The sequence below is a fragment of the Tauraco erythrolophus genome, chromosome 3 (genome assembly GCF_009769465.1).
Source record: "Tauraco erythrolophus isolate bTauEry1 chromosome 3, bTauEry1.pri, whole genome shotgun sequence".
NCBI classification, from domain to species: domain Eukaryota; kingdom Metazoa; phylum Chordata; class Aves; order Musophagiformes; family Musophagidae; genus Tauraco; species Tauraco erythrolophus.
In genome coordinates, this window is record NC_141467.1 from 104,290,263 (window position 1) to 104,306,229 (window position 15,967).

Genomic DNA, 15,967 nt, shown 5'->3' on the forward strand with positions numbered 1-15,967 from the left:
ACATCTGTCAATTGGAAATTGCAATGCTTGGTATGTGAGTGGGTAAGAAAATGTTTTGTGGTGGCAAAGCAAGCACAGAACTGCTTTGTGATCATAGCACAGGCTACTGTCCCCACGCTGCACCCCATCTCCAAAGCGTAGGCATAGGAAAATGCACTACTTTTTTTCCTGCAAACAACTCGGAGATGCACAAGGCATCACCAGCAGAAGCTGGCAGGAATTCCACACTCCAAGTCTTTTACAACCAAAAGAGCTTAGCAATTAGCAAAATAACGAAAAAGAATGTCAAATGCATTTTTGATGCTCTGGAGTTGCTGAGATTTTAAACAAACAGTCTGGGCTGCTCCCACACGCCGAGAGGTCTGTGCACCAGCAACGTAACAACAGCACCACCGTATGGGGATCTCCAACCTCTACAGCCCTCAGAATCTTGTCCATCTACAGTTTGCTCCGCAGACAAGATTAACACCGTGGTGGGATTAATTTGCAGCCAATGCATTGATTTCATGGTTGTCAGCAAGAACGTGTGTGATGCGAAGGTGACATTTTTCTCCAAGGCTCAGTCTAGCCTCTGAAATCTGAAATCCCGAATGGGAATAGCTGGATGTTTGAGTCTGTGCCTGGACCCTTGTACAAGTACTCAAGGTCAAACAGGCTGCTTGCTTATTAAAACTTTATAATGCTCACTGGTCATACTTGTCGGCACCCACAGATCTCAAAACACTGCCCTTGTGATGCAAGAGTCATGAACCCTACTTGCCATTAGAGGAAGAAGAGGCACAAAGATGGGAAGGCACATGCCAAAGGTCCCTCAGCATCTCAGTGACAGAGACCCCAAGACCCCTTCTTGTCTTTCTCAACGTTCTGCTCTTAATTACAGCTCCTGTCTCTGGAGTCTGGTTGCTGGACTTTGGAAGATATCTCGGGCAGCCTAGCCTTGCCTCCATGTGCTCTGAGGCTTACTTGAACAGCAACCTGGAAGTAAATTCTTGTAGTATGCGCTAGACCGTGACATGAAATAGTGTTAAGCATCTTCAGATGTAGCATCCTATCTTGCTGGCAGTGAAAGGTGGCCCTGGAGCAGCAGGAATCATGTTTCCTGCTGCTGGGCCAGAGTCGTGCCTGTCCATCCCAAGACATGTTCACAGGAGAGTGGAAAACAGCTGAGAGGTTGGTAAGAAATACTTTAGACTGAGACAGGGGATGTAGAGTGACCTTTTGTCACAAGCAGAGGAAAGCATGCTCGTAATCAAGCACAGTTAGAAGGAAGTACGCAGGACTAGCTACTCCAGCTCCTCCTGACTGCTAGGTATCCATCCATCTCTGTGGACATCTGTATATCTACTCATTTTTAAATCTTTCTCTCCCCTATCTATCCATCTGTCTTCCTGTCTATCGAATCACATGCCTCATTTAGGATCCATGTTTCCCTCCTTACAGACAAGTCTCTAATGTGTTTTGCCTCACTACCATCTAGTGACTCAGTCTCATTTATTCCCCACCTGTTCTGACTTGGGACAGTTCAATGCTCCTGAGGCTGCTTGGGTTCCCAGGGAATACAGCTGTGCAGCTGTTAGAAATTCCCACTTCAGTGACTAAAGTTGGCCAATAAAATCCCTAATCATACATCCCACATCCCTACAGCCTCAGTAGATTTGCAGACATCACGGAAGGCAGCACCAGCTCATCCACTGCACATGTACCAAACACCTTCCAGTAGTGGAAAAGTCAGTAAGATTCCCTCTGCAGTCCGTTGCAACCTCCCCACACATACTTCAGCACATGCTGAAAAGGAGTTACAAGCCACACTCATGCTGAGCAAGCAAAACAGTGACCTCTTTTCAGGGCCAGGCAGCCTTGGACAGCAGCTCCTCTTGTTCTTGCATTTAATTCTGACTTAAATTAAGGCATTCAAGAAGGTATTACACCTCTGAGCTCAGAGGCTGGAGACTCTGCAGCATTCCCTGATGATCCAGCTCTTTCAAGGACTACCATTAATTCAGGAGCTTGGATGAGTGTGTGGAACATCATCTTAGTTTTTTCTTTACTGGGTTCCGGGTATTTTTTTTCTCTTGTGCTCATAAAAGACAACCCCATGAAAAAAGGCAGTCTGCGATTGAAGACTTAACACATTATATGTCGTCTTGTAGGCTCCTCTCCAGCCTCTTCAGACCACCTAGCCAAATGGTTGCCACAGCCAAGGAAATCAGAGCAACTTCCTTTTGTCTTTGGAGAAGCTCAGTATCTCTGTCCAGGTTTCACAGGCACCGTTTCACCTATTGCCCTTCTTGACCTCAAATTTCTAGCTTGTGCCTACCACGATTATGCAGATCCATGACACCATGCACTGTACCATGACCCACCAACATTTTTCTAGCCTGACACTGGATAGGTGAACCAGGACAGAGCAAGTAATCAAGCCCTCTTTCCTTCCCTCCTCAACAGAAGGCTCTAGATCCAGGTCTGTCAGGAATCTGCAGTAACAACATGAAATAGTATTAAAGATAAAAAAAAAAAAAAATCCAAGTGATTTGTAGACATCCTTAGATTCCCAGGGGAAAAAATAAATGGTCTTTTTCATGCAGTTAGATGAACTGGGAATTTTATAACATCAGGAAGCAAAAAAAAAAGACCATGCACAGGCAAACCTACGGACAACTGCATGTTAATGCACGTGTAATAATTATAATGGGGCACGTTTGCCATCTTCAGGAGGCAAGCAGGAACTGCACGCAAATGTTCCAAAAAAAATAGTGAGAAGCAACAGTCGATGTAAGGATAGAGGAATGACTAAGTTCACACAGGGCCTCGGGCTGCAGCCAAGCAGGACTGGGGCATGGATAGGCTCTTAACTGGGTGGATCTCTTTCACAGCACCGTGAGTCCTGGTCTTCGCTGGCAGCCTTGATGCTGTTAGAAAAGGGATAAAAAGAAATAATGGTACTAGAAGAGTTTCACTGGAAGCGAGTCAGGATGCTGAGGATGAAAAGAGCTCTCCTTCTTGTTTATCAATGAGTTGCTTGATGGAAGAAATATTTAATTCAAGGCCTGGGTGGATTTGATGGGGTGACCAGGTTATGCTTTCCCCTTGGCCCTGTACTTCTCTCACACAAGGAACTAAATGCTACAGGGACAATCATAAGGGATTAAAAAAGAAAAATATCCTTAAATATCTCTGAATAAGGAACACAGGAGCCTGAGAAGATACTGCTACATTTTTTATCCTGCTATTCCATAAAAGTTGGCTATAAATGAGATGATCTGCAAATATATGATGAAGCAAAAGTCAATACACACAGAAAGAAGGTCTGGGGTTGATATTTTTCTTCTTTCTAAACAGAAGTTCAAGAGTCCAAGGGGAAGCACTTAAGATCCCCACAGAGCAAGTAGGATTTGCAAAATCATGCCCTGCACCAGATTCTCCACTGGTGTAAATCAGGGCAGCGCCATTAACTTCAGCAGACTTAGTCCACCTGACCCTCTATCACTCATCCCACAGCCACTGATAGAGAGCAATGATCCACCAACACTCCAGCACACCTTCCTTTCAATTTGAAAAAGTGTCTCGTGTCCTAAGAGCTAAACTGCATGACAGCAAGCCCCTGAAGGCTATTACTGCAAAGCACCAAGTTCCTGAGATTTCAGGAAAACCCCAAATAAAGCGAGAAACCATGGAAAATTGAATTTAACAGAAAAGCCTGTTTTCTTTCACGCCGGCGTGTACTGAGAAGTGGTTGAAGAACGTGAGGGGTGGGAGAGGTCTCCAATCAACCCACCAAACCAAATACTCACACTTCAGTTTGGAATGTGGCTGAGTTCACCCCCTCCTGTGATGAGAAGTGGCATTTCTTTAAAAAAGCCTCAATTCTTTACACTACATGCTCATGTGACTTCAAATGTCAAAACAGTACCCAACCTATACTAGATGGGCAGATTGTCAGGCAAAGAGAAGCATGCCACGGTATAGATGTGGCAGATGAAAACAAGACCAAACAAAGCCATCACAAAGTCCCTTTGTTTTTTTCAATACGCACAAAAGAAATTGAATTGTCCATTGGTTTTTAGGAGACTACAGACAATGCATACAAACAAGGGCAAACAAGCTCCTGGACACCTGCAAGAGGCCAATGCACTGTAATTTGCCCAAATACCTTGCCACCACATGCCACAGAGACACTCACATAAGCAGATAAATAGCTGGAGATGTTTATTAAAAGAACGTTTTATCCTTGATTTAAACACAATAGCTCCACTCAGAATAACAACGGGGGTGGAGAGCCTTGTTCACAGGGTGCAACCACAGCCTCACTGGCTCCAGGGAAATGCATAAGGCCAGCCTTGTTCTGAAGAATTTGGGGTTTTTTTCCACTTGTGTGAACACTTTGCCCAAGGGTAGGAGGAAAGGCTGGTAGCTCCAAAAGTCACAGTCAGATAGGAGAGGCACCTAAAGCAAATATCTCCGCCACAAACCAACCCCTCCCTTGGTCCAGCAAGCAGCCTTGCTCAGGTGCCTTCAAGAGGTAACCTTCTGGGCATGCTCGACTGCTGCCTCCCACGGTATATAAACTGTCCCATGAGAAAATAACTTATATTCAGCACAAGAGAGGCTATCCCAAAATGAAGGCTTTCCTTGTCCTCCTCCTGGGAGCAGTCCTGTGCTTTGACTCAGGTAAGACAGCATGGGGAGTCTTTCCCACGTCCCCTCCAGTAGATCTTCAGCTAGGAGAAAAGACTTGTGATGGGGTTTGGCAGTGAGGGAAGAAATGCTAACGGAGTTGTCATATGAAGACATTTGCTTTTTGATTGGATGTCCTGAGTGTTGCATGGGGAAAATGTGTAGTCCCGTCCTGCTGATGGTGTGATCCTAATGTTGGGTAGAACAGCTTCTAGGAATAAATCCTATATAAAACTGAATTCAATGGAAATCAAATTTATTTAAGCCAGACCATAGAGTTTTGTGTGTCTCTGTGTGTGTTTTTAAGGCGGGTAGCAGGATTATCTTTCTTTTTCCCAGGCTATCAGAATTCCAAGGTTTCTGCAAAGGTTAAGTTTTGTTCCAACTTGTTTTTTGACTCTTCATTTCAAAAGTGGCCTCTGATGCCACACGGATTGTCAGAATTTTAATGGGAGAGAAAAAGGGATATTGCATCTTATTTTCTGTACTGGATGGGTGGGATTTGGACATTGTCAATTTTTTTTTTTTTGGGGGCTGACTGGGAAAAGGTGGTTTTAAATCAGGTTTTCCCTGTTTCCAGAGAATAGAAGAAGCAGATCTGAGTAGAAACGTTTCTCAATCAGTGTAGGATGCTTAAGGAATAGGCTGAGAAGTGTCTTGTACAGTCCTGGCAAGAACCTCTCCTCTGTCATCAGGGTGCTCTGAAATTTGACTTTCATTGCATTAAAAGTCAGATATATGTGAGAGCAGAGTGCAGCACTGCAGATAAACTGGGGTTTGGCTCCTTGCCTCTATGACTGCAATAGTCATTTATGCGAGAACGGCTTGGACAGAGGGAAACCAAGTGCCTCGAAACACTTCTTGCTGCTGAGCTGAATAATACTAGTTTCTAAATGGGGTTTTTCTGTGTCCTAAAAGAGGATTTTAGGCATTAGGGTATTGACTTGAGGGATTCATGGTACAAGTCTGGTGGTCATGGTATTAAGGTATGTATATATACATCAACTCGCACACTTGCAAGTCCGAGAGGCTCCAGTGATGCCTTGGGGCACCAGCAGGTAATAGGAACAGGTAATTGCACCATGTTCTCACTCCTCTGGGGAGTATTTTTCATCAGGACTAGACACTTGTAAGCTGCAATGCTTATTCTGCCTTTTCTTGATGCATATAACAGCACAGCAGATGTTAACAATATTGACTTGCGTCCCCCATAGACTGGCATGTCCTTGAGGGGGTGGGAACACGTGGTGACCTGGTTTTCAGAGGGAGGCGAAAGATGTTGTTTGCACTTTGTTTTCTAAGGGGGAGTGATGGAGAGTACATGTCACAAGTTGGTCAAACTGAGGCAACGGGCTAGAAGAGACCTTGCAAATCTCCCCCTCCATCCCTCCCTCACCCTTTCTTCCCACTGGGCTTTCCCTCTTTCATCCAACACTCTCAATGCCTCAGCTAAAGCTCGCAAGCCCACCTGGGAAAACAGTAATGTCTATAGAGGCAGACAAATAATATCAACCTCTCCTTCTGGGAACTTCATCCTTTCATCCCAGCTCAGGAGGTGGGAATTTCACAAAAAACCTATTCCAGACAGCAACTGGTTTAGGCATCCCAAATGCAGAGGAAGAGGCATTTGGGAAGCACTTCCTATTGACTGATGAGACCAGTCAATGGGACCAGCTACCCAGCTAGTCTCCTTTTGCTCCCTCACTGCACTGACTAGATCTGAAACAGCTTCAGTACCTGCAAAGCTTGACTCTCACCCCAAAACGAGTGTGCTATTCTCCACCAAAAATTGAAAAAAAGTTGTTTTCCCAATAAGAGAAGTGCTATCTTTTTTTGAGGACCCACAGGAATGATCCTGTTTCCCAGCGCAAGCACCAAGTTGGGTTTCCTGGAGAGCTTTGGATGGATTTGTCTTACAACCCTTCTTGATCTCTTGCAGGTTATTCTTTGAAGTGTTACAGCTGCACATCACAGCTCAGTAACTCCAAATGTAAGACGGAAGTGGACTGCAAGGATGAGGACACATGCAAGACAGATGTGATCAGTAAGACAAAGTGGGAGTGGGCAATGTCTTAGTTGTGGCATTGGAGGCAAGTGTGGTCTCAGCCTCAGGTGTCCAAGACAGCCCCACCTACTCTAGATAAACCAGCTGGTGTGGGCCAGCAAAGCTTAATGTGCAGCAGGAAGAGAAAGCCATCTGGGTAGAAAAAGTGTTAAAAAGCTTTCAGATGACTTTCATGTTAAGTAGAAATGACAGAAGAAAAATGTTTATCCCTTGGTGAGAACTGGTCCCTTGGCAGAAGTGCTGACCATCACCAAGTCCTCTCTCCATGCTGGCCACAAGAGAATGACGACAAAGTCAAACTATCATGTGCATGCTGTACCCCATAAATTCCTCTGTGTTTGCCAATAGATTCATAGATTCATAGATTTCTAGGTTGGAAAAGACTTTACAGATCATCCAGTCTAACCGTCCCTAATCCCCATTAAACTATATCCCTAAGTAGTTCATCCACCCTTTTCTTAAACACATCCAGGGATGGGGACTCGACCACCTCCCTGGGCAGCCTATTCCAGTGGCTGACAACCCTTTCAGAGAAGAAATACTTTCTAACATGCTAAAAATTGAGCAGTACGACCAGTGCAGTGCCAGTGTCTGAAACAAATCTCAGGAGGGTGCAGCTGCTCAACAAGACACTAGCTGTTAAACACTTGACGCTGCAAACACCTACCCATGTCTCTCACCTGTACAAAATTAGGTTTTTTTCTCTTTCATAACACCAGAAGTGGTTTGCTTATAGGTGCAATACTTAAGTTTATGGCTTTGAAAAGTTTGGAACTTGTATTAAAATGTGAGAGGCTGAGTCTGGTGAAACCTAGTCATTGAAGCTATGAGGAACATTCAACAGCAGAGCTGACTTTAGGTGAATTCAAAGAAAAGGGTAGAATTTCACCTACGTCCATCTACAGCCAGCTCTGAATGCAGCCATCTCTGTGTCTCTGTGTAAACTCCTTTAACAGATTATGATTTAATTCTAGATCCGGCAAAAAAAAATGTTTGCTCTGTCCAAACATTGTGGTGACCGCTCAGTTGCACTTAGACCTGTGGCACAAAACCCATCAGTGGCATGTTCAAACTTGTCTCTGTCAGGCAATAAATGTAATACTTTCAGCAGGCATTGTCCTTGTTGGAAAGGTGCCATGGCCTTGTAGTCACATGCAGAAGAGCCAACACATCGTATAACCTACTGGTCCTATACACTAAATTGGCATATGCCAAAGACTTGGTGCCCGGAATAGATTGTGCAAGATCAGGAGATGTCATGCAGACCATAATCTGCTGGAAACTAGTCTATGAACTATAGAAAAACAGTCTATGCCTCTCAGAAACAAATCAAAAAATAACTGTCATCTGTGAAACAGGGATAGGCTCGCTTCCTTAACTCCCTTGGTTGTTGAAAGGCTCCGTACAACAAAGACATACGGGATATGAGCAAAGATTACCCCACATGCTTGCTCCTTATCTGTTAGTAGCTTAGACTCCTCGACTGATGTTAATGGCTGCTTTCATTATTAATTACATTATTAGAATTTCTGTAATTGGCGTTCTTTTAAAACCCCCTGAGAATTGTGCTGTGGAATACGCTGCCGTCAACAAACCCTTGGGCAGTGAAACCCTTCCCCACCTCTGCAAACAAACTGACACCCCAAAAATACAACCTGCTAAGGCAAAACGTGCAGCTGTTTGGAAACATTCATTTTCTTTCCAAGAAGTGAGCTCAGATAAGAATAGCTTCTCATTATTCAGTTCCATGAGCCTTGGCTCGGCTTGCATTGAGTCCTTGTAGTAATGGTCCTGCTTTCCTTCCAGGGGTCGTAGGGCTCTTCAGCCTCATCAGCAAGGGCTGTGACTCGTCATGCACATCACTCTACCAGGACTTCAGCGTAGGCAACAGGAATATCTCCTGCTGCAGCAGCAACCTCTGCAATGCCAATGCAGCGGGCAGTGTGAGATGCAGCTACGGCATGGCAGCAGGGATTGCAGCCGGCGTGCTCTGGACCTTTCTGAAAAACAGTCTGTGAAGAGCAAAGAGGAATCCCATGACCACAGAAAGTCTTGGAGCACCCCTCTTATGACAGCAATTGTAACTGGGAGTGATGTGGTGTGTCGGGCACACAGCATCCTTGGAGCTGATGGCGGATCTTTGCTGTATGATAGCTTCTTCATCACTGTTATTGTGTTGCTGTAGTGCTACCAGATAAGAAAATATATGTGTACGTGCTATCTGCATAACACCTAAAATATACTTATTTCTGAATCAAGTGTGAGTGTGTTACTTGTATCGCTTAGTCATGTATTTCTGCACCCAACAGCCACTGCAGGTGGGCGTGTTGCATGTCCGGCCAATGTTCAGTCTTAGTCATTGCTATGTGATGATGCTACATGCTGAGAGCTGTCATGGCAGAGAAGAATAGAGGTGGCAACTGTATCTCCAAAGCTTGAGGGGCTCTGGCTTATGACAAATTCTGGAAGGCACATACCCCAAGAAGACCTGTGAAGAGCAATCACAGTGGATTGAAGTGGAACTTGCTTGTGACCTAGAGACCTTGGGACCTTGCACCTTGTTAGCTACCTTACAAGACAAAAGCAGTGCTCACCTTCCCTGCTACATGTGCATATAGTCATTCATATGCCTTCCCATAGCTGTAGCAACCTTGGGATGATGGGCAGGACTGCACATTCAGGTACCTGGAGCACCATGGTGGGCAATAACCATTGAGATGAAGTGGAAAAGGTGTCACCATGGTGTCTTGGTCAACCAACCCAATTCTGAAATTGCCAGTCTCTATCCCCAGCCATAGCGGCACCCCTTGAAGGTCCCCATCTCCCACAGGCAGGTTCTCAAGCTTTGTTCTCCAAGTTTCTCCTTGATCCATTCCCGATGCCACAGCCTGGGACACAGATCCTGTCGCAAGGTAGAAGAGATGTTTATCTTAAAGGTCCTGTGAGGTTGCCTAGCAGACCAGGGAGAGTGGAGAAAGTAAACATCAGAGCTCGCGTTTCCCCTCTGGGTATCTTGATCATGGAGGTGAGCACACACTTGTGGACACACACTCACTTCCACCCCCAGGTGAAATACAGTCAGTGAGACATGGGGAGGAGGCAAGTGTGGGGAAAAGACAAAGGAAAACAAGAGCAGGGGAGCTAGGGAAAGGCATGGGACTGACTGCTCTCTTCCTGAGGTGCTCTCAGCACAGGACTAGAAGTCCTGGAGAGTAGGGTGACTGGTGTTTCCTGAAAATTTGTTGAGGTCGTGAGGATACCCACAGAGTCCTTTATTCTGTTATAATAGGAATTTCCCTTCTTCATCTACTGATCTTTCTCCATCTCTGGGATTCCCTGTTGAAACCGGAGTGGTTTTCTCCACTCATCACATGCAGAAGATTTGCTTCACGTCTGATGAACGAGCAGCTTTAGTGCAACCTCTGGCATCACGTTTTGCCCACCTTTACTGGTGTAACAAATGTGGCAACCATGCATGCTTCCAGTATGTGGAAAACCATTTCAAGCCCTCTCTGTTGCTGATACCAATGAGGTGTACGTGTGCAAGGCAGAATGCATAGTTTGAACATCTCTCCTACATAGTTATAGCCCCTCTGTATAGGTATAGATTCTAAATTATATAGTTTGCCTTCTCCAGCGAGGCAAAGTATTTTATGGATATAAACCTGGGTGTTGCCACCTTGCATTGGGAGATCCCGTGCAGTGTTTGGCAAAGGCAACAGAGAAAGTACAATACAAAGCTGCCTGAAAGAAACTCTCAGATAAGACTTCCCAGCAACACGTATGTGAAGAGATCTGAAAAATAAGGTAGAAAACATAATGGAGAAGACTACTGTGGCACATGTGCTTCCTAGCAATATGCAACTAAAGAAGACAAGACTGGTCTCAGCAGAGTGTACAGTCAGGCCTGGGAGAGCCCCAAGTGGGAGTGCCAAGACAGACTAGACTTATGAAGTCAAGGAGCTATGAAATCAGGGCAGCAGTGGGTGGAGGACTAAAAGGGGAGGGAGGCTGGCCAAGAGCCCCATTTTCTGCCCCTCTACTCAGCTCTCGTGAGACCCCACCTAGCATACTGTGTTCAGCTCTGGAGTCCCCAACATACGAAGGACATGGAGCTACTAAAGTGGGTCCAGAGGAGGGCCACGAAGATGACCCGAGGGCTGGAGCACCTCTGCTATGAAGACAGGCTGAGAGAGTTGGGGCTGTTCAGCCTGGAGAAGAGAAGGCTCCAGGGTGATCTTATAGCAGCTTTCCAGTGCCTAAAGGGGGCCTACAGGAAAGCTGGAGAGGGACTTTTTACAAGGGCGTGTAGTGATAGGAAAAGGGGCAATGGCTTTAAACTGAAAGAGGGGAGATTTCGATTGGATATAAGGAAGAAATTTTTCACATTGAGGGTGGTGAGGCACTGGACCAGGTTGCCCAGAGAAGTTGTGGATGCCCCATCCCTGGAAGTGTTCCAGGCCAGGTTGGATGGGGCTTTGGGCAAGCTGGTGTAGTGGAGGGTGTCCCTGCCCATGGCAGGGGGGTTGAAACTAGATCATCTTTAAGGTCCCTTCCAACCCTAACCATTCTATGATTCTATGATTCTATGATTTTCCGCTCTGGTACTCCAAGAGCTATTGCAGCTGCAAAGGATGTGCAGAGCCACGGACTGAAATAACAAAGAAGTATTTACCTGAGTCATCTGGGGGATCCATAGCCATGGGACAATGGCCAGCATCAATTTGTGGACGAAGTCAATGGGATGTCAGAAGATAATGGCACTGTCTGCTATTGTGAAAGAGAAAAGTACATAAATCCTTGGGACGCAAGGCATTAACAAGCTGCTAATTGTAGGAAGCAGGGAAGGGATTTCCCAGAAGGAAAATCCAGAATGAACCGCCTTCCTCATATGAGTCAAGTCTCGTTATTGGCAGAGGGAGGATATGGGACATGTGGGATGATTTATTCTGGCTTTTGCAAACCTCCTGAGTCTTAGTCACTGAAAAGGAGGCTCATCCAGCCATACATCTCCCAGCCAGGCTGTCTTCTGCATGGGTGACCAGCTCCATCACCTCTCTAGGTCAGGTGCCCATCATCTTGCACTGTAAGAAGGTCCCTGGCACACTACTGCTCTGTGCCCACTTTCTGAAACAATTCCCAGGCAGTCAGGTGTGTCCACACCAAGTGGCCTTTCTCAACAAGCAATTTGACTACAAAGGTCCCTACAACAGCTGTAGGGAAATGGCCAAAGCATGTTAGAGCCACTGGAGTTCCCAGGGACGTTAGGTGAGACACAGCCTCTTCCAGCTTCTGGAGAGGTCAAACACATTCCCCCTGGAAAATAAGAGAGGTGTCAAAAGTCTTCAGCATGAATGGGGGCTGTCTACCTCTGTTATAGCATATTAATCCCATATGGCAATGACGTCTACTTGCCTGAACACAGCGTTTAGGAGTTTCTTGCTGGAGCCAAGAGGGGACTTTCCCATGCTCTGGTGGTTGAGACCTGATGTCTAGACCCTTACAGGCTAAATGGATGATTCATCCTCCCAGCTTCTTCTCCGTACGTATTCTGGAAGGAGTCCACAATCCATCGCTGAGTGATTTTCCTCTAGATGTATCTGGAGATATATCCTCTTGTTGCATATATCTGGAGATTTTGTATGCAGTGCTGGAGGTGGGACGGATTAGATGGTTTAGAGAAGGTGAAACTGGGAGAGGTCATGACTGGGATAGACACAGTAAAGAGCAGATTAGGAAGCCCCTGTGGACACAAGGCCACGCTAACTGGTGGAACTCGCTGCTGCTTGATGGGTGCCTGGCACGACTCTTGCAATAACACGACACTGCACTCCCCAGCCAGGTCACTGACAGACAGCCTCAAAAAACACCGTTTAAATTCTGGGAAGGGTAAGGAGGTGGCAAACTGGGGCGGATAAATGACTTAGCTGTGGGTCAGAACCTGGGCTGGGCCAGGGCAGGACCAAGAAGAGAACTGTTTTCCCAGATGCTGTGACTGTACATTGACAGAAAGGCTGCCTCCCCTCCTGCCTTGTAAACTCCTAACAAACAAAAACAGGACTCGATTCCTCCTGCTCTATTCTGCACCCTCTGCCAGCAGCGTGCTCAGTTGGTTTAGATGATCTGGCATCACCCAACTATGCAAACCCTGGCTGAAGGTCGATTTACTCTCTGGGTGCTAAGCAAAAGGGCTGAGCGCTGTTTGCTGGGTGAGGCACAAGCACAACATTTATTTGAAAAATAAGGTTATATATTTTTTGGCCAAGCAAATTGTTTCTTGACAATGCTGGCTGAGCAGTTTTATCAAGTCTTCTCCTATCTTTTCCAAACTTATCAGAAGGCCTAAAATTCAGGATAGCCACTTTAAACAACTCAATCCATCATTTATGCAAGAGATTTCTACTCCTTCAGGATTAAACTGCAGTTTGTTTATTTAAATAATAAATAGCTGGACAATAAAATCGATGGTTTACAATTCTCAAGGGCAGCACCTGCAGTTTTCAAAAGGCTGCAGTTGCATTACGGACTGAATGTAAACACGTAATTCTCCAGTGAGGTTGCCTCTTACAGATGGGAAGAGTAAACCAGATCTGATCCACAATAACTGCTTTGACACGATTTTTATGGTAGGAAACATTACAGACATACATTCAGAGTTAAAGAGAAGTGTTGCTTGTATTATTGCTATGATGCTGTATATGCTACTGGTAATATTAGCTAGCATCCATTATCACCGTCGATAGGAATTAGGGCACATGATATTTCCTATGGCCCAGTAGAAGTTACACCCAGTGTCTGTACCCGGTCTGAAAAATGTCACCAAGGTCCTCTGAATTCACCCCAATTTGCAGCAGCTGGTTCAAAACATTTGATCACACTGGAGAAAGTCTCTGGTGCAGAGAGGCTGGATGAGCTGGTGTTTGAGGACCAGCAGTTCCCTGCTGTGCCCCACATTTCCTTCGTGACCTGGGGCATCTTACACAGCCTCTCCATACCTTTGCCTTGTACAGATGTTATCAGGTCCAATATATTGAGAGATGCTCAGATAATGACTTTAATGGGGCCAGGGGAGAGACTTAGGCTAAAAATAAGCTGGAATAGAGTCAGCTAGCATAACAGAGCTGGAGAAGGATTACTCACTACCAACCCACCCTGCACAGCCACATTCCTGCTCCCAATTATTCACACACTGTTGTGCAATGAGATTTTCTGTGGCTCAAATAGACAGAGAGAGTCTGTAGTTACCTGTGCTCTGCCAGCTATTAAGCCACTGGACAGTCACTAAAAGCAATCAAATGACCTGCCTTTTGGTTGCAGAACATCCCTAAAGTAACTGTACTCGCCACTCACCTGAGGCAAGGCTGGCTGGATAAGGCTGATGAAGCCAAGTTCATCCCATGCCATTTTAACTAATCCCACTCTCATCCTGCCACTTGACAACTCCGTGTGGCAGAGACATCTCTTGCTAGCTCATTTCTGACCTTACCTTGAGCTCTGCTAGTGCCTTTCTGAGCTAAATCACAGAACTCTCTGCAAAACAGATGCTGCATCCATGACTACATGTGGAACTCTTGATCCACAGCTCCTATTGCGGCCCTGACCTGCTCTGTATATGGCTTCTTTGATTTCTCAACCCCATGACCATATTACGGAGGCATCACTTTATAAAGTCACCAGCTCAGTAAAACACCTCTTGTCCACTTTAAGACACTGTGACCCAGCCCTGAGCACTTTCACAGCTCTGCTGGTGGCCCTCCATGCCTGGGGTAGTTTGACTGCCTCCATACACCTCCCCCATAATAGAGATGAGAGGTATGAGGTTGAGTCAGGAAAGGAAAACGTTTTGTTCCTTCCCTTCTTGTTATTTTCATCAGAGATTCAATCTGACCTCAAGAGAATTTGTGGAATGAGGACTTCACTCAGGACAGGTGAGCGAAAATGGAGTGATGGGCAGGGAGGGGACTTGTTTTCATCAGAGGTCATTACACATTGAGTTTTTTGTAGAGACCCACCTGTCTTCCTGAGTGCCACACACACAGGTGCCTTCTGTCCAAGCTAGTTGTGTCTTCTGCTCTGGATTTGCATTCAGCTGCATCCTTTAAATTTGCTTTCTGCAATGTAGCAAAGATAACATGTTTGTCCACTCTCACAGACAAATTCAAGAGAAAATGATGTCATATCTGTCTGTAACATACAATATTTCTGTAATAAAGAGAAAGACATTCTGCTTACAATACCAATGTTTGGGGAGAGACTAGTTTTTTGACTCTTCAACTGCAGTAATTAAAAAGAGAGGAAGGCGTGGCTGAAGTTTCAAATAGTCGCTTGAGATGTGATAATTCGAATACATGGGACCTATTCTATTCCTCTACATGTGAAACAAGCTTTAGAAAATAAAGGAAGGTTAGACCTGACATTGGAATTTGACCATTCCCATTTAAATGGGATCATTTAAAAGAAAACAATTAAGAAAACAAGCCTCTCTGCTCTTCCTCTTGCACGCCATAGAGGCAGAGAATGGCAATCCTTTGCCAAAAACATAGTGCTCATGTTCAGTCATTGCATCTGGAACAGCTCCAATTGCCTTGTAGTAAAATGGCAGAGCATTTCTCAACAGTTCTCACACCCAGGTACTATCAAAGACAGCTGTTCCCCCACCCTTCATAATCCCATGCAATTAATTTCTCCTCTTTTCTGTTTTTGCAGCAAATGCTCTGCTACCAGGTACTCTTCAAATGCAGCAGCTCTACCTTGCTTCTTCTTGGGGGTCTTCAGGAGGATGGAGAAAAGAAACCATTGCCTTGGCTGTGGAGATCTATTGATGTGATGTCTTCCAGTGTCCATGGGAAGCAAGACATCTGAAGCCAGTTACAAGACTGTCCATTTCCAATGTGCTGCATGAGCTACTCCTCAACCTTGAGTCTATTCGAGAAGCGATGAACTGAAGAGCTAATGACACTGGCATGTGATGCAAAGATAACGAGAGAGAACAATCTCGGCATGAAGAAATACCCAGCAAACAAAAGCTATTAATCTCAGAGCAGGGTCACTCACAGGTTGAATGGAAAATTGTCCCAAATTCCTCGTTCTGGAAGTCTGAGGACAACCCTTGCTGGCCTTGCTAATGTAGAAAGAGTTGCTGTCTCAAAGCCCAGGGAAAAAGTTGTGAAGGGCTGAGACAAGAGCCTGACAGCAGCCCAAAAACCAACAGAGAAACCTCATTGCCAT

The 15,967-nt window shown here is 45.4% G+C and overlaps 1 protein-coding gene across 1 annotated transcript; it reads left to right on the top strand.

The window, feature by feature from the left end:
- The first annotated feature begins 4,562 nt into the window (after positions 1–4,562).
- On the top strand, positions 4,563–8,757 carry PSCA (prostate stem cell antigen). The gene is made up of 3 exons (XM_009979163.2): positions 4,563–4,668; positions 6,614–6,718; positions 8,546–8,757. Exons 1-3 carry the CDS (start codon positions 4,617–4,619, stop codon positions 8,755–8,757), a joined length of 369 nt encoding a protein of 122 aa, XP_009977465.1. The 5' UTR covers positions 4,563–4,616.
- Positions 8,758–15,967: the final 7,210 nt, after the last annotated feature.

Coding starts and splice junctions, on each gene's coding strand:
- PSCA (XM_009979163.2), top strand. CDS start 4,617: ATGAAGGCTTTCCTTGTCCTCCTCCTGGGAGCAGTCCTGTGCTTTGAC. Junction 4,669..6,613: donor AGTCCTGTGCTTTGACTCAG/GTAAGACAGCAT, acceptor GATCTCTTGCAG/GTTATTCTTTGAAGTGTTAC. Junction 6,719..8,545: donor ATGCAAGACAGATGTGATCA/GTAAGACAAAGT, acceptor CTTTCCTTCCAG/GGGTCGTAGGGCTCTTCAGC.